Here is a 21,323-nt window from a genome sequence, read left to right on the forward strand (position 1 = left end):
TCCTCTCAGGACTGAGAAGTGGTCTACAAGGGTCCCTGATGCCAGCCCACCCAAACATTCAGCAGTGTCACTATGCAGATGGTACACATCCTTGCCTTGACTCCTGCTGGGTAGCTGAAACGGTCAGCTCCCCACCAAGTCCAGTGTACCCAGTCCCACTCCTCCATGCCAATGGGGGGTGTTCTCTGGCATCCACCCCTGCCTGCCCCTCTGCCTCTTCATCTGGGCAGGCCTCCATCTCCGCCCTACTGGGCCTCTCAGGGTTGGTCAGGATCTCTTCTTTTTCTGAGTTAACTTGACATAACCAGACAGATGGAAATGATAAAGCTAGAACATAGCTTTCCTTTGGGGACACCCCACAAACACTGTAGAGTTTTCCAGACAAATAAAACTAGAACATAGCTTTCCTTTGGGGACACCCCACAAACACTGTAGAGTTTTCCAGACAAAAGCAACAGAGTATATAATGTTGGGGGTTGTTGGCTATTCAGAATTCAGAGATGGTTCTAAGAAAGTAGTAAATAAAGGCCAATGTGGGGGGGGGGGGAGAAAACCTGTGAAGTAGGAGACTGTTGGTGACTCGCGACTCAGTTTGCCATTGCTGCTGTGACCAGCTGACGTCAGCGATGACTCCTGTTTGGTGAGGAGGGCAGGCTGCTTGTTTTCATGCCGATGGTACATTTCAGGGAGCCTGCTTTCTCAGAGAGGGTCTCTGCTGCTCCTGGTGGGTTCTGGTCCTTGGCAGGGGAGGAAAAGGCCGGGCCTGGGCTGGGGTGACCATTGGCAGAGGGCAGGATGGCAGTGGGTCAGAGTGTATGCAGAGGTGGATCCCTGGCCACAGCTGGATGCTGATCTCAGCGGCTGAGGGGCAGCTGTGCGGTGCCCATGGACAGATGCGCAAGTGCCGGTAGCGTTAATACTGAAAAAGGATGACCTGCAGGAGAAGGGCAACACAAGTGGCTGAGCTGGTGCGTTTCCCACCAAGCAGCCCAGGGGACCTCAAGGTCTGGAGAACAATGGTGGGGTTCCAGAGCTTAGACCTGAGCTTAAACCCGATCCCTCAGTTTACTTCCTGTGAGACCTTGGGCAGCTCACTTCCCTTCTCCTAGCCCGTTTCCTCATGTGTAAGTCGGGATGGCAAAGTCTCTTGAGCAGAGCAGCAGCAGAGAGCCACTGTGTGCTCTTCTCTGGACCCCAGGAACAAAGCAGCACAGTCACACAGCATATTGTGACTGTTCTGTTATTTGCCATTTTATTGATCTCTGACTTGCCCAATTATGAATTGAGCCTTATCATGTCACAGTTTCAGGCATCCATATCTCCCACGTATAGGGGAGCACTGAGAAGATGTTGATAAGCAAGAGCTGCTGAGTACCTTCTGTGCACCAGGCACCTGTGTGGGCTCCTCACACACACTGCCTCCCGTTTCTATGGCATTGTAGGATGGCAGAAACGATTAGAGCCCCCATTTAGCAGAGGCAGAAACTCAAGTCGCAAGAAGCTAATTGTACTTCAAGGTCTTCTGGGGAGGAAGTGGCTGATCTGGGACTCTGGATCACCTGACTTCAGGTCATACTCTATGCTTCACACAGCATTCCTCTGGGCCTAAACTTCAGACCCCTGGCTTTGAGCTCCTATTAGGAAATAACTCTGGTCAGACCTTTCTCTGCAGGTTGCATTCCTTCCACCTGATGGAGGCCAACCAACCCTGACTTCTAAGACCCTTCTACATGCTAGAGCTATGGGATCAGGGTATATGACCAGGAAGAAATGTAGTTCTCGGAACTTAACAGGTATGTGGGGCCAAATGATGTTGTCATGGACTCAGGAAGCTCCACCGTGCTCCAGTGATCAGGGGTGGCCAGGACAGCATTAGTCCTTCTTTTTTTTTCTTTCTTTTTTGGCTTTTATTTTTTAAGACAATATTTCTCTTTGCAGCCCTGGCTATCCTGGAACTCTCTCTGTAGACCAGGTTGGTCTTGAGCTCACATACATCCACCTGCCTCTGCCTCCCAAGTGCTGGGATTAAAGGCGTGCGCCACACTACCTGGTTGCCAGCACTAGTGTGAACAAGTGGACCAGCACCAAGGAGTCTCTGGTATCCTCAGAGGTTTCCCAGAAGGACTTGGGAGAAAGCTAAAATTGTCGTCTGTCCCGCCCTACATGTGTAGCCGGCAGACTTCATGCACATGCATGAGCAGATGTGGCTAGGAGAGGTGCTTAGGAGCTGGCAAGCAGGCCTGACAGCAAGAGGGTAATAGGTCATGAAGGAAGGACACACACTGTACCACAGAGCTTCTGGCTACAAAACTGGGGACACATCCCAGAGCGAGGGATTCTGGCTCAACAAACAAACCCAGAGGCCAAGAACCTAGAGCCAAGCTGCCATCACCCAGCCTGGCTCATCTTTCAAACTGAACTGGACACAACCACAGCTCAGCTCAGCATATGAGAAACAAAGGCTTTCCTCTGAGCTCAACCCTGTGCACTGCTGCAGCTCCTGACTCAAACCCTTCACTCCAGGGACTGGGTCTCTACCAGTCCCCACCTTCCTGGGCCTCAACCACACTGAGCATCAGCGGTCCTTCTAGCTCTGTCTTCTCCATGCCTTTGGACCAGCTGCTCTTTTGACATGGATGCCCTTCTCTTCCCTGCCTCTCCCCTTGAGCTTGTCACTCCCTCTTCTGAATCTTCTGGGGTCACGTTTGTCCCCCATTCTGTCTGCTCCATCACCCTACAATGTAATTGCCCAAAACCTATCTATACCACAGAGCCCTTGAGGGCAGAGTTTATGTGCTCTCCCTGTACAGTCCCAGTGCCGAGTCCAGCTTCAAGTCAGCACTCAAGAGGCAGAGTCAAGTGGGTCTTTGTGAATTAGTTCAAGGCCAGCCTGGTCTATGGAGTGAGTGCCAGAACAACCAAGGCTACACAAAGAAACCCTGTCTCAAAAATCAAAAACAAAACGCCAAAAAGAAAGAAAAAGAGAAGGCCATGCCCACACCAAAGACAGCTGGGAGGTGTCAGCCAGTATAAAGTGCTAACCTCAAGGTTATAAAGTGCTAACTTTATAAGGGACAGAGTGCTAGGCTCCACAGCCAGCAGCTCTCATCCTCCTGGAGCTTGCTCACCAGAGTCTCAAGCTATGATACTATACCGTCCTGCTGGGCCATCTGGACCCCCACCCTCCAGCCCCTGCCCCATGGCTCCCGCCTCCTGGGAAGCCCTGTGCACAGCAGGTTTCAGAAAGCAGTGAGGAAGACCTTTCCTCAGGAGTGTTCTCTTCCCCAAGCACCACTCATGCTGGTCTCCAGCGCTCCTCACTACCCCTGGCTTTAGGATCAGCACCTTCCTAAGCTGCCTCTGGGATTCCCAGGCACACCAAGAGCTTCCTGCTTCCCACGTGATCACCCTGCCCAGTTCCACTGAGGACCACCATCACCCAGATGCCTGCTAAAGTCCAAGGCCCCCACCTGCATCCTAGCATCCTTAGGGCTCTGTTTCTCACCACTTTCCCCTCACCCAGGCTCTGAGCCTCTGGCTCTCCATGTCTGAAATAAGGAGTTGCTTGGGGACAACAGCCTTGAGGACTATTAGAGATGACGTTCCTACCCACTGCTGGCTACATCTAAAGTAGACCTAGCTACTTTCATCTGTCACGTGGACAAGATTAAACCAAGCCATGAGACTGAGCGACATCTGTGCACCCTTACTAAATTCAGTATTAATCCTGGAGTGACCAAAGCTTCGCTACCACGGAGAAGGCCCTGCCAGTGGACCCTGGGTCACACGTGGGCTTCTTTTCCTGGGACCCAGCGGCCCTAGACAACTAGGTACTGCCAACAGGCAGAAATGAATAGAAAAAAAGGAATACGAAACAGGAAGTGGAAACCCTCTCCAGAACCTCCAAGCATGAGTAAATTCAGAGTAGATAAATAAGACAGTTTTGCTGCCAGTGGGTAGGGCAGCCTACAAGGATGACTTCAGAGAAGTCAAGCACATGAAACACACACCAAGCTGCTCTGATGACTGCCTTGGGGACACACTGGGGGCCTGAGTGATCTGCCACAGCACGGCATGGTACCCATTCAGTCACAGGGAATACTGCCAGAAACCCATTCCCAGCAGGAAGGCTCTGACCCACCAGAAACAGCCAGGCTCCATTTACCTTCTCACCCCGGTTGGAGAGCGGCCCATCCATATCGGCTTTGAGGTGGACAGGGGGTGCGGTGTAAGGCAGTCGGCAGTGCACCTGCCCGCACTGTACCTGACCTGTGGACGAGAGGATGCCTTGGAGCCCATTCCCCAGGCACCACACAGGATCCCCACCTGTTGTGTGCTCAGAAAGCTGAAGTCTGATCATTAACCCAGGGCTCTAGCTCTGTGGGGGGCTCTGGGAATGGCCCCGAATGAGTCGGCTGCAATGCCATGCATGTGTAGGACTCTCCTGTGCTACAGCCCAGCTCACTGCAAAGTCAACATTCCTATATGAATGTCCGGAGGCCCTCCTGCAAGAAGGATGTACCCATCTATTCAGATCCTCACCCACACATTCTGATTTCCAAAGCATCAACAAGGGCAGGTTATGAACTGCCTCCTAGGAGATCCTGTCCTCACTGCTCTGCTTATAACTGCAGCCCAACAAACAGGCCCGTCCTTCATTTTTTTTTCTTGACCGCACTTCATTTTTTTTCTTGACTAGCCCTAATCACCCAAGTTACATATAATTTCATTGTTTTTTTAATATTGTCTCTTCATCAACTAGAATGCAGGCTCTATGACATTCCCCCATGCACACCTGATCTTACTGGCTTTCAGGTACCTAGGATGGGCATAGAATATACAAGGCACTCTTTTCTTATTTCAGTTTATGCATATGGGTGCCTGGCCTGCATGTATGTCTGCGCACTACTTGCATGTGCTTGTGTCCATGGAGGAACTGGAGTTACAGATAGTACTGAGCTGCTGTGTGAGTTTTGGAAACCAAACCCTTATCCTCTTTTTTTAAAAAATTATTTATTTTTATTTTACCTGCATTGATGTTTTGCCTGTATGTCTGTGCGAGGGTGTCAGATCTTGGAGTTACAGACAGTTGTGAGTTGCCATGTGGGTGCTGGAAAACTAAACTAGGGTCTTCTGGAAGATCAGCCAGTGATCTCAAATTCTGAGCCATCTCTCCAGCTGGTACCCTTATCCTCCTAAAGAGCAGCCAATACCGTTAACTGCTGAGTGATCTCCCCAATGCCTGCGAGGTACTCTTTAAATGTTGGTTGAATGAACTTCCATACCCTATTCCAACATCTAAAACTGTTGAGAAAAGTTTATTATTGGTTCTGTTCCAAATCTCTCACGCATTTCAGCCTGCTTACCACTATAGCTAAGCATTCATTTGCCTGTCTCTTCTGCAGGCTGCCCTGCCTGCTCACAATGACGCCTAAACAGACACTTGCAAGCGATAAGTCAGCTGGGTCAAGTTGCTGTGCCTGAGACACCATTCTCTCCTCTGCAGGGTAAGGCAATCCTATTTAATTCTTACAAGACATTTCTGAACAGCTTCAAATTATTCAAATAACTGTGTCTGTACATTTTCTGGAATCTGGTTCCAAAGGTTTTTTTTTAAAAAAACAATTATTTAAATTAGATTCTAAGCACTGAATTTAGTTGACTGTAAATGGGTGGGCGGGGCCCACTTCTAAGCCCTCTAAGTTCACAACTTGAACTTCTTGTCTTCAGTTCACGGCAAGGCAAACGGCTAGGTTGTCCTTGGTCACGCGGCAGAGGTGCGCATGTCCTGACTTCTCCAGAATCAAAGACAAATCTAGGCTTGACCAGCAGAATACATGAACAGAGTCCTGATTCGCTCCCGACAGAAGTCACCTAGACCCATTACCGCTCTACACCAAGTGTTAGCTGGCTGCCAAGAGAGTCCCTAGTCTTTGGCACCTTCAGCAAGTGTTTAATAGGTGTTATTCAGGCTGAACATTAAGTCATTGTTTAGAAACAAAAGGGAGAAAGTGTCCCTCCTGGTGAGAAGGTTCAGAAATGGAACTGTCTAGAGACAGTGCCAGCTGGCAGCCTGGCACAGCATACAGGGCTCTACCCCTTGCATCGCAAAGCAGCTGATGCTTAGCCTGTACGTGCTAAATGGGGCCTTTAAGTCAGTTATCTCAGGGTTGCTCACAGTACTGCTTTGAGGGGGGCTACTCTCACTGCCCCAGTTTTAAAGAAGGAGGAAACTGTCTAGCGATCCAAGAAGCTAAAAAATTTGCCCAGTGTCTCCAAGCTAGGAAGGAGCTTTGTAGCTTGATCCCAGGCAATTACAATGCCACAGTCCACACTCAGTCATTCGAGTTCCTGGAACTTAACAGTAGCCCCTCTGGTTTCCTAGTCTGTGTAATGGAATAATGACCAATGATGTTCAGAGCCTCGGAAGGCATCGCCTCAGGCACAAGGCAGGTGCTCTCTAAGCAAGAGTTTGGTCCCGTCTTTCCCCTTTTAGCTGGAGTTCACAGATGATTGCTTGAGAGTATGCGTGTGTATGACTTTTTTTTGGTCATACCCAGCTTGAGGAAACGACCCCAAAGGAAAAGAGACTGTAATAAGCACCTGCTCAGTAGCAGATTCACGTGTCTCTCAGTGACTGCTTGGCTCTCAGAAATCCAGTCCATACCTTCACTCATTCCGCTTCCAGCTTCGCCATGACCCACCCACCCTCGAGCGCTCACCGCCCACCCGCATCCTACCCTTGCTGTCCCTATTGGGATCACTTGCTATCCTGCCCACATGGACTCCAGGAAGGAGGGAGGAGGAAGAGAGGGACAGACTGAGATGGAGATGTTTGTCCCTCGTCACTGGAATGTGAGTCCCAGGAGCAGTGCAATTCTGACCTACTTACTGACTCTTCTATCTCAGTGCTAATAACACAGGAGGCACTCAGAGTACACATTTGATGGATGCCCATGTCACTAAATTCTCAACATCCTTGACAGGCAGTATCGCTATTCTAGTTCACAGATGAGGAAACGGAAGGGTTGGAGGAGAGTCTGCTACTTGTCCAAAGGCCTCACAGCCCTGGGTGGTCATGCCATCCTGGCCTCTGCTCCCCAAATGCGCCCATGCCAGGATGCCCTTTGAGCCAGGGTTTGCCCACTTTGAGTTCCCCATTGTATGTTCCTCAGTAAGTCTAGCCCACCCTTCGGAGCTCAGCTTGCTTAGAGGCAATGCTCCTCGGGCTCCAGTATTCCCACACACTCCCACCTGGCATCTTTCCTATAGGCTGTCTTGTTCGTCAGAACGCAGGTTCCTGCCCCATCCCACGCACATACACAGTGGCTGCTTGAAGTTTTACTATTTGTTCCCTCTACCAAGGGCCGGACCCACTAAGGAAGAGCGGGAAATTAACACCCCCCCCCCTCACATCTTTATCCACTAGTCTTCAGATCCCTCCCACCCCACCAACAAACCGAGGAGTATTTCTCAGCGTCCCCTTCCCCACAGGCCTTGCGGCCCCAGAATCGTTATCACTTACTCTCGATGTAGCCGTGCAGGGTGACCATTCGCGCCCTTTCGGGGCTGCTGAACGGAGAGTAGTGGATGTCGTCGGACAGGGCGGAGGGGAGGCGGGATGGGGGCGCCCCTGAGGGTGGCACCGGGTGCTGCGGTGTATGTTTTTTATGACGCGCTCGGCAGTTCTGAAACCACACCTGGAACGACAGCCTCCGCAGTCTCAGCAATCGCGGAAAAGGGTCAGCCGTGCCGCCAGGGGACCTAGGCCACACTGGAGAGGGTCGGCCACGTGCACCCGCGACCCTCCGCTATGAGCTCCAGCGCTCGCCCCGAGGCCCGCCCCAGACCTGAAGGCCGAGACCCTGGAGCCCCACCTGGATGACCCTGCGGCTGAGGCCCGTCATGTCCGCCAGCTTCTGCAGCGTCTGCGCGTCGGGGTTGTTGTCCTGTGCGAACTGAGCCTGCATAACCTGCGGAACACACGAGGGCCCTGAGACCTCCGCCCAATCAGAGGCTCGGGGCCCGAGGCCACGCCCCAGGCAGTTCTGCCCGCGCGGCCTCCCGCGGGTCCCCGCAGGAGGCGGTGGAGTCACCAGTCCCACACAGCCACGCCCACTCCTAGGCCCCGCCCACTCGTCTCCGGGCTAGCGGAAGGGTCGGGGTTGCGTACCTGCAATTGCTCTGCGGTGAAAGACGTCCGCGCGCGCTTGGCCGGCTTGGGTTGACTGTCCTGTTCCGAGGGCACTGCCCCCTCCAACGTGAGACCGTTCCCTGGGGGGCGACAGAAGCGGCTGACCACGCGTCCCCATCTCTTCTAGTGGCAGCCTGGAAAGGACCGGGTGGGGGGGAGCTTGTCCCTGGAAGGGTCAGGAGCGAGGTGGCTGGGAGCTGGGATCCCAAGGTCATAGTCCCCGAGCCTAGAGCACTTCTCAATACTATCGCCTTTTTTTTTTTTTTTTTTTAAGAGAGGAAACTAAGGCTCAGAAAGAAGAAAGTTCCTGGATGGGAACCCCAGATTCTCTATCTCATATCTGGAGCCTGTCTGACCCTATTGTCCCTCCTAGGTAAGCTGGAGAGAAACCAAGGTGGAGATAAAAACAAAAGCATGCAGTTGCAGAAGCTATAATCCCAACTTCGCAGAAACAATGGGAAGGGAAGAGGTGGGAAGGTTCCAGTAGTTCCAGTGGCCTACCTCCAAGAGTATCACTGTGGGGACTTTCTACTTTCGGTATTTCAGTGCCTTTTTCTTTTCTTTCTTTATTTCATTTATTTATTATTATTGTTGGTGTTTGGAGGCAGAGTTTCTCTGTGTAGCCCTGGCTGTCCTGGAACTCTCTCTTTAGACCAGGCTGGCCTCTAACTCATGTAGATCCACCTGCCTCTGCCCCCTGAGTGCTGGGAGTGTGTGCCACCACACCCAACAACTTTTGAAGTATTTAAAAGAATTACATTTTACCTTCTCCAAAGTATGGTTTACTAACTAGAACATATCTTAGGTACTGTCTGTTTTATAGAACTTTTGCAGCTATGATTGTAAACCAGCAGATATAGTCCCATTTAATACTTCATTTTTCTGAATACAAAAATAATACACTGTTCTTATCAAAAGCCCAAAACTCTGGCAAGCACTGAGAAGGGGAAAGTTACCAGTGACTCTGCCACTTAGGGATAACCTCTGCTCACAGTTTGTTGTAACACTTTAATGGGGAGAAAGAACTATGCAGAAGGGAAAAACTATATGTACAAAGAAAAAACCGGGAATGTAAACAGGGAGTAACGACATCTCGAAGTTTTCTTAACCACCTCTCCTCATTTTTCTATAATGAATGTGTGTGTTGTTTTACTTAAAAGCAATGGCTAATGCTGATGGTGGGTGACCAGAAGCTCCAAGTGTTCAAGCTGTCCCGCATAGGATGTCATCGGCAGACCATGACTAAGGGTGGCCCTGGGTGGTCCAGGAGTGAAGGAGCCTGTGGTTTACTGATTAGCCATGGTGTAGAGGAAGTTCTGACTCCCGAGTTTCCAGCCCAGCTCCACTGCCTACTTGTCCAGCACTACAGGAAACTTCAATGTGCCCCACGTTCAGTTGCTCCCCATTTAGCTATTGATCCCAGCAGGAGAAAGTGATGACCTTGGGTGAGGCCATGGCCAGGAACTGTTGGTCCCTGACTAGCCCTCCACTGGTACCCAGACATTGAGGTAGGGAGGTCCATGCTCCTTGAGAGGAGCTGTGCAATATTAATATCCCAAGAAAATCAGTCAGCTTAAGGGCTACTGTGCCTATTTTTTTAGGTGGGAAAAATGAAACTCACAGAGACAAGCATATCTCAGGAGTCTCCTGGCTGTTGAAGGGGTTCTGGAGCATAGGAATGAAGTATCATAGTGTAGTGTGCTATGTTATGATAGTTAAAACATTGGGTTTTAGGGTCCTAGCAGACCTCCTAGACGTAAATAACCTCTGCCTCTTTCCTAGCTACGGATAGCACAAAGCTCCTAAAAGTGTTTTAAGGACTTACACAGCCAGCCACATTGAGAGTAGAACTATGCTGCCTCTGCCCACAGATCCACTAGGGTCCCCACCTCCCCTTATACATCACCCCAACCCCCCTGGCATGCTGGAAGATTTTCACCCTGATCCTGAGATATGTCTTGGAAAAGGTCATAATGTCAAAGCCAGAGGAGATTCAAGGAACATTCTAGACCATCATCTAGATATCTTGCACAGATGTAGGGCAGGAAGAATCCCTTAGAGAAAAAGGAAAACCTCAGCTGTTGGCATTGTATGGTGGAGCCCTGTCTCCACAGGTCCCTTTGAAACCTTTATATTCAGAACCCCTGATCCAGGATGAGCCACCCTTAGCCTTTGGCTTCCTATGACCCATAAGGAAGTGGAAAGGACTGCTCAGATATCTGGCAGGTTGGGTAGGGTGCTCCACAGGCCAATGCGCTTGTAGGCTGCCGTGCAAGGACCAGTAGAGACCACACAAACGATGGGGCCAGAGCGCATGCTTCACGTGTAACTTCCCCGCGCCCGCCTCCAACCCACTTTCAGGTATTTCAAGGACCGCTCAGCGGGTACAACTGTGCGGACCATACCTAGGTGCTAGGGATGGTGGGAAAAGGCTGGGACTAGGTGCTGGGTAGGACGGGTTGGGTACCATTCTCCGCGGCCCTCTTGAGGTTCTCAATCATGGTGTCGTAATGGATGCGGCAAAGCACCTTCTCCTCAACCAGGCCGAATTCCTCCCCGGTGGACAGCTGGCGCTTGCAGGAGAAGCAGGCGAAGCAGGCCAGGTGGTAGGCATTGCCGCGCGCCCGCCGCACCCAGTCACTGGCATAGATTTGTCTGCCGCATCGGGCGCACTTGGTTCCAAATCGGCTAAGGGACAAAGGGGGACAAAGTTCAGAAAGTCTTCCACTCTATCGCTCAGGGCACTCACTGCCCTGGGTTCACGTGGCAATTATCCTACAGTTGAATCCTTTACTCCCGTGCATCCAAGTCCTATCAAGAATATGATTGATTGAGAGTGGGATTTTTATTTTCTTCTTGCTTTACTGAATCTCTCAAATATTCTCAACAATCACTTAACATTTGTATATTTGTTCATTATGAAATTCCATGAGTGTTAGGAAAACACTACAGTACAAAACAGGGAAAGTTTTGAGCATTGCCTGCCTTGCAAGATTCTAATGCTTCACAGTTTAGTCTCAGTTCTCATTTTGCAGAGGAGGAGGTCAGGAATCTAGGACCTAGGACAGGCTGAGTCACACACCACACAAAGACAGGGACCCTAGCAGGCCTGACTCCAAAGAGGAAGTTTTCCTAAGGATATACCTGCATGCACTCACTGACTTTGTGACCCCACAGATCATTGAATTGCTTTTACTTCTTATTTTCCTTGATCTGAGCTATGAAGATGACCATAGCAATGACTGCTACTATGAGTTTAGTGCCTTGCAGTCAACCCGAGCAGTCCTGAACTCTGGAGCCCATGACATCCTAATACTAATTGGAAAAAAAAAGTCTAGATCAAATGTTCCCTTGTCTCTTATGTCTTCTTTTCATTCTGTGTGTCTGTTTGTCCCTTCCCCTTCTTTCTCTGCTATTTTCATGGGGGCTTTTAGGCTGCTACAGCCTGGATCCCAGGCTGGGAGTCCCTTAAAGTGCTACCTCACCTGCTTAAGCCCGTCTCCTCCAGTGCACACTTTTATCCAGGAAGCAGGACCAGCAATCACTCAGCCCTCCAGCGTGGATATCAGACCCTTACATTCTCACCTATCCCCACTGCTGTCTTTCCTGGCTTAGTCCCCATCAGGCTCCTCTCTCTGCCCCATCTGCACTCAGCTCCTACTTTCCAGGATTGGTGTCAATGTATCATCCACACTGAAGTCAGCAGTTAACATTTTAGCATGAACACAGAATCCTGTCCCCTGACCTGCTTGTAAAGTCTCTGGTGGCTCCATGCTATCCTTGGGGTCTAGTCCAAGATGCTTTGGATTTACAAAACCCAACAGACCACATCCTCCTCAGGCACCTCTTCCCTAACCTTCAGTATCTCCCACCCTGAACAAGCCACAGTTGAAGCTCATTTTCAGTCCTTTGTTGTTCTCTCCACCCCCAACATTTTCCCAGCCCCAGGCCTTTGCAGGTTATTCCTTCCCTGGCCTTGCCTTCCCCCAGAGTCTACCACCATTGCTCACACTATCAGCACTGATCACGCTGTTCTTTAAGTGTCTGGAGCTTTGGCTTGCCCCTTTTGTCCTTGGCATTCTTGGAGATGGGTTAAGAATAGCCAAAGGATTTGTGTTTCTGTCTCCAAAACCAGCACCTTTCCTCTGGAAAGTACACTCACACTGCTGTGTGTGGATAAACAGCCCAGCACAATTCACTCCAGTTACACCATGGTATTGCCTGTTTTGGCAAATTCAAGTTATTGGCTGTTGGAAATGCTGGAATGCAGCGTATTCATCACCTCGGACTCTCTCACAAACTCCACAACATTAATCTCTGGTACAAAGGGAGTCCAGGGACCCTGCCCACGCCTCTAGGTTTGCTCAGGCTGAGCTTCAGCCCTTTGCCTAGTCAAACACCTACCCCACCCAAGTAGAAGCTTTTCGTGACCTCAGAAATCATGGCTTCTCTGTGGGGGAGTCTAGAACAGTTTGTGGTCTCTATTCCTAATCCCTCAGAAAATGGAGACTTTGCCAATATCCCACCCCCAGTCCTGCTGGTGGTAGCCCCAATGAAACCGCTTTCTGGCCACCCATGGGAGGCAGGCTTTATTGTTTGTACTTTGGGATGATGGAACAACCAGCCTTTCCCAGAGCTTTGCTTCCTGTTAAGCACACCCCTCCCAGCTCAGTGCACCCCATCATCTATGCTGGAACCAGTGAAGTACAGACTCCAAAACTTATTATCACCCCTGGAGTCAGAGATTCAAAAACCGCAGTTGACTTATTCCACACAACACAGAGTTCATGGTGGGAGCTGAGGTCCCCTCGAGGTGCTGAAGGACTTAGGAGCAGCAGGAATGGAAATAAGGACACCTGGCATCCCAGAGGGGGACAGTATTGGCCTTGGTCTAATGCTGGCCCACTCCTGCAGTAAATTCTGAGAAGTGCCAATCGGAGATGGAGGAAGGCAGAGTAGGGAAGCAGCAGCCTTTGGCTGTGGTCCTCTGCACCCAGCACACTCTATCCCCACACTCCACTCCATGGGATCCTGGTCCCATTCTCCCCGGGACTCACCGGCTTTGGTGCCTACAGAGATAGGTCATAGTATCCCCCCATCCCCTGGCTCCGGGGTAAGTGCCGCCAGTAATCCACTCGCCAGCAACATTCACACCCTCTGCACATCACTTCAAATGCGGTCTTCAGCCCTAAACTGAAGCGCCACAAATTGGCCCAGTCAACCAAACCATCCTCCTCCAATTAGATCCATGGAGAAATGGTGGCTGTGTTTAGATGCATTGTGTCAAAAAAGAGCGACGGAAAGCTACGATCCAAGTCTGACAAAACTACAAATTTCTGCCCGACAGGCTTCGAGAGAGAATCCAACCGTACTCTTCTATTCCGGAAGCAGCGAAAATCAGCATCAGCGGCAAAGACAACGAAACTTCAAGAAAGGGATGCTTGGGAGCTGTGGAGGGGTTGCCTAAGGGTTTGGGGGATGATTCTACTGACACCCTCATCCACACTGTGAGATCTGGATTTTTTGCGCGCCTCCACCAGGGTTCCAGCGTGGAGACGGAAAGGGCCTGACGAGCTTTGAGGATGGAGAGGTGCAGACAGAGGAATACCAACAAGCCCTCTCCCCACAGTGGAAAGCAGAAATCCGGTTAGCCGGTTTTGTAGGCGGAACTGCACCCTTGACCAGGTCAGGCTCATTCTCCAGTTTTCTAGACCTACTTCCCCTGGACACATTGAAGATGCTCGTAATATTTGTTGGGTGAAGGAGCCTCTAAAAAAAAAAAAAAAACACGAGCCCTTTGAAATTCCTTTCCCCACCTACTAAATTGCTCGTTTCTACGTGGGGAAACGAACCTCAGGGTGGAGTCTTCTACATTTAAGACGGAAAGAAACTGGAGATCACTTATTTTGAGTTTTAGACGTTCAAGACAGAAAGCCATAGATTTCTCAAGGTAAACAGGGAGAATTGGAAGTGAAGCCCTTCTTCCCTCCCCTCCTGTCCTTTCAATCAAAATCCTTAAAAAGAAAAGGGTTGTAGAACCAGCAATTAAAAGGTTAAACAGCAGCCTAAGCCTGGCTGGAGGTCCTGGCCCAAGGCTCCTTTCCCAGCTCTCTCACCCCCCCCCAACATCTGTCCCCAACAGCTGGTTGCTGCTGGGCCTCTCTGCACGTGGTGAGGGGCTGGAGTCCAGAGACAGAGCTTGGAGTCAAGGTGGAAAGCCAGAGAAGACTGCCTCCCCCCCACCCCCACCCCCAAGAGGTGTAAGCCAAGCAGAGAACTTCAGTTAGCCCTGGATTGTTAAGGCTCTCAGCCGCATCCCTAAAACTCTCTGTTTTCCATTCCCATTGTCAAAGAGAAAAGGGATAAGAGCCAGGGTCCTTGGTCTCAGGAAAGTTGCTAGTTATCAACTTCTGAAAAGATTACTTCTGTTCTGCCCCTGGGGCCATAAAGCATATAGTGGGTGCTCTTTATGTGAATCGGGAAAATTGGATGAGAATCAGGGCGGTGGCAGAGAGAGGTCTTTGCCGTTCTATGTGCCTTACAGTTGCAGAAAGTAGCACCTGTAGAAGAGGCACAGGGACACTAAGAGGTGGACGTTTTAGAGCCGGGTGGCTATGGTGCTTAATCTGAGCATCACCACTTATTAGTGAGCCTGCCTTATTCCTCGGAGCTTTAGTTTCCCCTGTCATAATGTATCATACCGGGTGGATCACATGATTAAATGAGATACAGAATACAGATAAGAGGTTAGGTAGCCTCACTGTGAGCTCCCAATCACCGGGTGACCCTGGGCTTTTCTCCTAGCACACTGGTCTTCTTTACCTCTAATGGGCACAATGTTCTAGGAGACCACAGGCGCTTCGCCACGGGGCAACAGCTGCAGGTAGGCACACTGAGCTGCTCTGGGGTGTGTTTGTTGATGGTAATGGAAAAATGAATGCTCCAAAAAAGGAATGTGAGACCCCCTCCACACACACATACACCAAAATCTTCTTCAGTTCGTGTATGTGTGTGTGTGCACGCGCGCGTGCGTGTGTGCGTGTGTGTGTGTGTGTGTATAAGGGGAACACATGCATTGGGGGTAGTTTCAAGCCCCCCACCAAAAAGTACAGAAATTAAAGCAAACCCCACTTCCTCACTTCCTTATTGGTGATTTTGCATTTCAGCCACATCTTGCCAAGAGTAGCAGGGAGGTGGAGAATCAAGTTGAACTCACAATGGCTGGTGAGTTCTCTGGAGAAGCTATTGGAAAAACTGAGGCCAAAATCTCCAGAAACCGGGCCAAGGGCACATCATGGGGAAAACCAACTGCCCCCTACAAGTGAAATAAGTCCAAAGCAGCAGCAGACTCCCCACTTCCCCCCATGCTTTGCAACTTCCCTCCCTGCTGAACTTGGAGTTTCTTCCCGACCTCTCTAATTTCTGAGCCATCAACACCCCACTCTGCCAATGGAGCCTGAAGAAAAATCCACAAGACAATGTTAGGGAAGGGGAAGAGAGGAGATAGAATCTGGGATAAAACCCTTTTGTGGGGACAAGGTCAGAGGCTAGACACTCTTGGGAGCCCAAAGTGTCCACTCCTTGGGGCCCTGGGCACGCTCTTCCTCACAGGTCTCCTCTACCCTGTTGGAAGCTCTTGCCTCCCTTTGGCAGAATACTTCAGTCCACACCCCATCAGACCCTTGACCCTGGTTCAGGAAGCAGAGGCCTGCAGGAGCATGCCTGGCCTTCTCTTAGCCCCAGTTCTTGAGCGGGAATTCTGCCTCCCACACACCATTATTCAACCCTCTGGGAAGAGTCTATGTTGCTGCTCAGGCAGACAATAGTCCTTGCCTGGTGCTCTACAGCCTTCTCTCTCCCTGTCGTGGGTTTTATTATTTGTGTTACTGGTGAGGCTGCCAGAGATGACTTGTGCCTGTATGGAGACTGGCAGGGAGAGGAGGGATCAGAAAATTCCCAGCTCTACCCTCACTTTTGGGCAAAGTGAGCTTTATTCACGCTATTTTCTTAACTTAGGATCTGGTTTTGTTTTGAGACCGCCTGTCATTGGAAAAGGGATATCAGTCAGAACCTCTTTCCAGAAATGGCCCAGCTGGACAGGCTGGGGAAATGCCAACACAGGTTCAAGACTGGCACCCAGCCTGCCAACGGCCATAATGGCTATAACTGAAGCATTCACATCCACTGCCATTTATGAGCCTTTATGGAGACTGCTCCTTCTTGGTGGCCTCCTTGGTACAGGAGACCATCTTAGGAAAGGAACAGAGCAGAGATGCTGTGGCTTGCCCAAGGTCATAATTAGCCTCACAGAGCTCTGAATCCTGCCTCTGCTCAGGTTGGCTGTGCATGCCATCCACCACACCAGTGCAGTGGAACGGGGATTGGTGGGGGCTATAAATGATGGGATCAAGAGCCTAATTTGGCTAGTCCTTCAGGCTTTTGGAGAGAATGACATCCAAGGAGTCTCAAGTCAGCATGTAGAAAATGGAAAGGAATTCCGACACAGAATAAGGTTGGTAAGATTATCCCGGCCCTTGTCATCAGAAGAGCCAGAAGAAGGCACCTGCCCAGCCATTATTCTATAATGCAAGGTCTAGACACTGGCTTGGTGGGTTCTTGAGCTCCCTGGTAGCTGACTTGTTCAAAGGGATCCCAAACAGTTGTCTCCCTAATAGGAGTTAGGCCTAGAACAGAAGGTGACTAGAAAACAGCTGTAATATACATTTTCTGTCTAAACTAAATCAATAAAACATCAGACAGAGGAGATCATCCTTTTGTTCCACACCATACAAGGCATACATGCACAGCAGTGGTCGGCTGAAAGCTCTGCCTTCACACCCACCCTTACCCCTGGGGGGGAATGAAGTCCCAATCCTCTTACCTCAACTTGCCCTCCCACATCCCCATCCAGATGTGTCCCCTGTCCTGAGCACCTTGCGAACCACAGGGGCGGGGCACGCACAAAGTTTCCGTAGTCACATGCAGGACCTATGCTCTCATGGCTCATATGCGAATAGCAAGGCACACGTTTTTCTATAACGGAACATACCCTCTGTCTATATGCCCTGACCCTGCTCAATGACATGTCTTCAGCACCACTGCAGATTCCAGACCGTATAGACTCCCTGAAGGACAGGCAGGCAGAGCACCCCCACCCACAACATGAAGGAAAAGGCTGCTTCTCCTGGTTTCTTGGAAAACTGCAGTCCCACATACTGCTAACTTCCCCCTAGGTTCAAGGACTTCTTTCCAGGTCCCTGGAGGTTCAAAGAGTCTGAGAGTGGCTACCCACCACATTCCCTGACTTACAAGCTTTCTGGGACTGAGGTCCTCCCTGGAAGATTGAATCAGGCAGGACTTCTCTTGAAAGAGAAGAAAGAGAGAGAGAGAGAGAGAGAGAGAGAGAGAGAGTAGGGGAGTGTATATCATAGGGCAGCTTTATCCACTTCCGGAAAGCATTTGAAAGAAGGCATTGCTCAGAGGAACCAATTTCACATCATTCTCCAGCAGATTCTCTACTTCCTGCCTAGATATGGCAAATCCTTCGTCGTGCCCCTGGGCACTGCCTTGACCTCGACCCCGTGGCCCTGTCAGCAGGCGCCTGCCGTGTGCCTACAAACTAGGGGCCTGCAAGAGTTTGAAAGGTCAAGGCCCTGCGGAACCACGCAACCAGCAACGATGGATCGCAAGCCGCTAGGGAACATGCTTTCGGCAATCGCAGCAGCGGAGTGTAGCCAGGTAGAATGTAACGCTGTGCTCTGAAAGTGAGAGCGGGTCTGGAGGCCCAGAGCTAGAACCTAAACCTAGGCAGGGCTGAAGCCTGGACAGAAACTGGCCGAGCAGTGGAGGGAACAGGAGTCTGGGACCTAGTCATGACCCCAGATTCAAAACGCGATCACCGCATAAGTTGAGGCGGAGGCAGATATCGAGGTTGGTGCCTAAGACTAAGTGCCAAGGAGCTGGGCTAGCATTGGAGATGTGGCGTTGGCGCTTGGGGCGGGAGCAGATATGAGTCCCAAACCGAGAGCCAAGCAAAGCTAAAACAAGAGTCCCGAGCCTAACTTAGGATCCCTCCCAGGACAGTCCACGACACAACTTGCGTTCAAGTTGTAACTAAAGCTAGAGATGCAGAAGGATGGCGGCTAAGAGCCGGACCGATCCCGGCCAGAACCACGGACGTCAAAGCTCGACAAATCACAACTGGAACCCGAGACTCTGAAAAGACCGAGCCAGAACCGCGACCTGGGTCCGTTAGACTGCAGGAACCCGAGGCAGATCGCCCACCCGAATTCGTGCTAGTACTGGTTCTTCATCTGGAGCCTTCTATTTAAGCAGACGTGCAGAGCCGGAGGGCTGGGCTAGTGCCCCGAGCCACGTAGTGCACTCGGGACGGCAGTGCTCAGGAATCGGAGAACACAGGCCACACTAGTAGCCTAGATACGCCTGTGCTAGCCCTGCGTGCACCAGCACTTCCTGGCCCAACCGCCGCAGCCTACCTGAAGTAGTCCATCTTGCAGTAGATTTCCTTGTTCTTGATGTAGCAGCTATTCTGCTGCCTCAGCGACGTGCGACACACGGAGCACTCGAGGCACCGCACGTGCCAGATGAGGTTGTTGACCTGGGGAGGGGGCAGAGGTGGGGGGGTCGGCTCAGCGCGGGCCTCTTTCACTCCCGCCCCCAGCCTCCCCAACCTCATTTACAGAGAGAGACACCAAAGCACAGAAGGGGCGTATGGCTTTCCTAGTTTTCTTCTATAATACGGAGGCTCAAGGAAATTGAAATACACTCTTTCTATTTTCTAGTTAAAACGCAGGGCAAAAGGAGACCTCCCACACTTGACCAAAGCTGCGCAATCCATCAGCTGCTGAACTAGGACGCCAAATAAAATGAACCTGGCAGGGGCGTTGCTTCCCTACAGTCCTCAGGACTTTGCTACAGTTCACGCTCGCCGACGTGCAGGCAACACCTATCCTGACTCACCTTGAGCAGATACCGGTCCAGAATCTCGAGACCGCAACTGGAGCAGATATTCTTGCCTGCAGACGGTACGGAAGAGGCGGCAGAAGGTGGCGAGCAGACAGACGGTGTGCTGGGCGTACATGGGGAGGTTCGACCTTCGTCCTTGTCGAGAGCGCCTGCCAGGGCCTCAGTGTCTGACTGAGCCTAAAATGGGAAAGAGGAAGCGAAGCGCTAAGTCGGATACCCAGAGTCGCCGTAAAGACAAATCTGGTTCCCTTGCTCACCAACTGGCAACGAAATGTGCCAGGGATGTCTCGCCCTAGGCTGGAGGACAAGAATGAAAGAACCTATTGGAGAAGAAGGGGCGGCCCCCAACTTTTAACACAGCGTATCCTGGGTGCAGAAAGTAGCCAAATACCACATTCCAGGCCAGAAAAAAGCAAGGTTCAAAGAGAGGCGGCTCCTATCGGCAATTCTCCAGCGCAGGGGTAGAGGTTGATAGCCAGAAGGCTGAGCCAGAGATGCCCTGGCCTGTGTTCTTGGGGGAACTCGGCCGAAAGCAGAGCCGAAAGGACTCACCATGGCAGGCGGTGCGGTCCCTTCAAGACAGCGGGTGGTCGCTTTGCAGCCGGACCCTGGCTGGGCCATCACCTGGGGGAGGGGGAGGGAATGCAGGCGACGGTGGCTGATGAACTGGCTCTGAGCTGTCAGAGCCCAGCGCCTCCCCGCGCCTGTTATATAAACCGGCGGCGAACAATGAGTCCTAACTTTGTAGTGGGCATTTAAAGCCCTTCCCCACAAAAGCGGTGTCTCTCTAATGAAGCAATTTGAATTTGGATTGGGTTTTTTCCCTCTCTCTCCCCCTCTCCCTGCACTTAACCCGTGGCTCTTGAAGTAATCGCTTAGTTCCTTTGCAATCCAAGCCTCTGAGGGGGGAAAAAAAACACACGCACACACACAAACTACCTGCAATTAGAAATTGTCGTGAATGCCCAAGATAAGAGGTAGCCAGAGTGTCAATTCCAACTGTCAATCAGTGAGATCCATCAGGCCGCCCAAAGAATTGCAAATTTGATTTTTTAATGGTAGTAATTAAAAATCGAATTTTTTTCTCCCTCCACCCCTCCCTTCTCCTACTCTAGGCACAAAATGCAAAAAGAAGAAAAGAGAGAAAGAAAGAAAATAAAAAGGAGATGGGGGTGGTGGTGGTAGTGGTGGTGGTTGAGAAAAATAAAACCCAGAGCACTGGGAGCATCCGCCCTCCCGCCCGACGCGCGCCGCGAAATTGAAGCGGGGATATTGACACCGATTCAAACGCCTTTGGAAGGGCCAGTCCAAGGGAAGCCTGGAGCCAAAGAGGGCGAGATTGGCAAATGAAATGAGGCCAAAAAAGAGAAAAGAGCGGCCTCCTGGAGGATGAAAGAGAACCCTCCAGACTCTCGGAGCGCCCGGGACCGGCCGGGCGTCGGGATTCTCAGCTTTGCGCCGGCACAACCCCTGGCGCATCGGCGCTATCAGCGCCTATTCAGACGGACAATACTAGCCTCGCCTCCTCTTGATTCGCCTATGTCTTTGCTAAATCGCTTTTTGAGAAATTCCTCCAACATTTGCATAATGTGTTCCCGCTTTCCGCGACCCCCCCCCCCCCGCACCCGCTCGCGCGCTCTCACACTCGCAGGCACACACTCCTCGGGCTCACCCAGCACCCCTCCTCCCTGCTACTGCCCGCCACTGGGCCCGGTCGATCTGAATCTGGTTCCCGCTGGCCCCGAGACCGTAGAGGCTCACCCACTCTCCAGTTAGCTCACCTGGTCAGTGGCGGGGCCGCCCTCCGCCGGCAAGCGGCAGCCCTCGGGCAGCGCCGGGGCGGCGCTCTCATGCTTCCAGTACATCGGCACGGAAGCGGAGGGCTCTGCGGGCGCACAGCACCGCGAGCGGCGCGGAGGGGGGCCTCGGGCGCCCTGGGGGCAGAGGCTGCTGAGAGAGCTGGAGAGCCGAGGCTCGGGCCCCGCAGCCCCGGGCCCAGCCTCAGCCCCCGCCCCCGGCCTGAACGCAGTCCGGGCCTCCCTGGCTGCGGGCGCCACTGCCTCCTCCGAAGAAGGTCCCGACAAACTTGGAGAGGTCCCTGCAGCTGCCTTTGCGGCTGCCGCTGCTGCCTCCTCCTCCTCTT

At 51.6% G+C, this 21,323-nt stretch overlaps 1 protein-coding gene across 3 annotated transcripts; it reads right to left on the bottom strand.

Moving 5' to 3' along the window:
• On the bottom strand, window positions 1–21,323 carry Lhx6 (LIM homeobox 6). Of its 3 annotated transcripts, XM_057755060.1 has the most exons (10): window positions 20,962–21,323; window positions 19,733–19,804; window positions 19,175–19,357; window positions 18,691–18,812; window positions 10,662–10,882; window positions 8,174–8,274; window positions 7,878–7,973; window positions 7,526–7,700; window positions 4,166–4,269; window positions 1–934 (listed from the first exon to the last, which is right to left on the bottom strand). In XM_057755060.1, the coding sequence occupies exons 1-10, from the start codon at window positions 21,043–21,045 to the stop codon at window positions 914–916; spliced, it is 1,179 nt and encodes a 392-aa protein (XP_057611043.1). In that variant the 5' UTR covers window positions 21,046–21,323; the 3' UTR covers window positions 1–913. The 3 variants fall into 3 exon arrangements, with proteins under 3 accessions (XP_057611043.1, XP_057611044.1, XP_057611045.1); XM_057755061.1 differs by lacking the exon at window positions 4,166–4,269; XM_057755062.1 differs by lacking the exons at window positions 18,691–18,812; window positions 19,175–19,357; window positions 19,733–19,804; window positions 20,962–21,323 and adding an exon at window positions 18,479–18,482.

This window comes from Chionomys nivalis, chromosome 22 (assembly GCF_950005125.1).
Source record: "Chionomys nivalis chromosome 22, mChiNiv1.1, whole genome shotgun sequence".
Lineage (NCBI taxonomy): Eukaryota > Metazoa > Chordata > Mammalia > Rodentia > Cricetidae > Chionomys > Chionomys nivalis.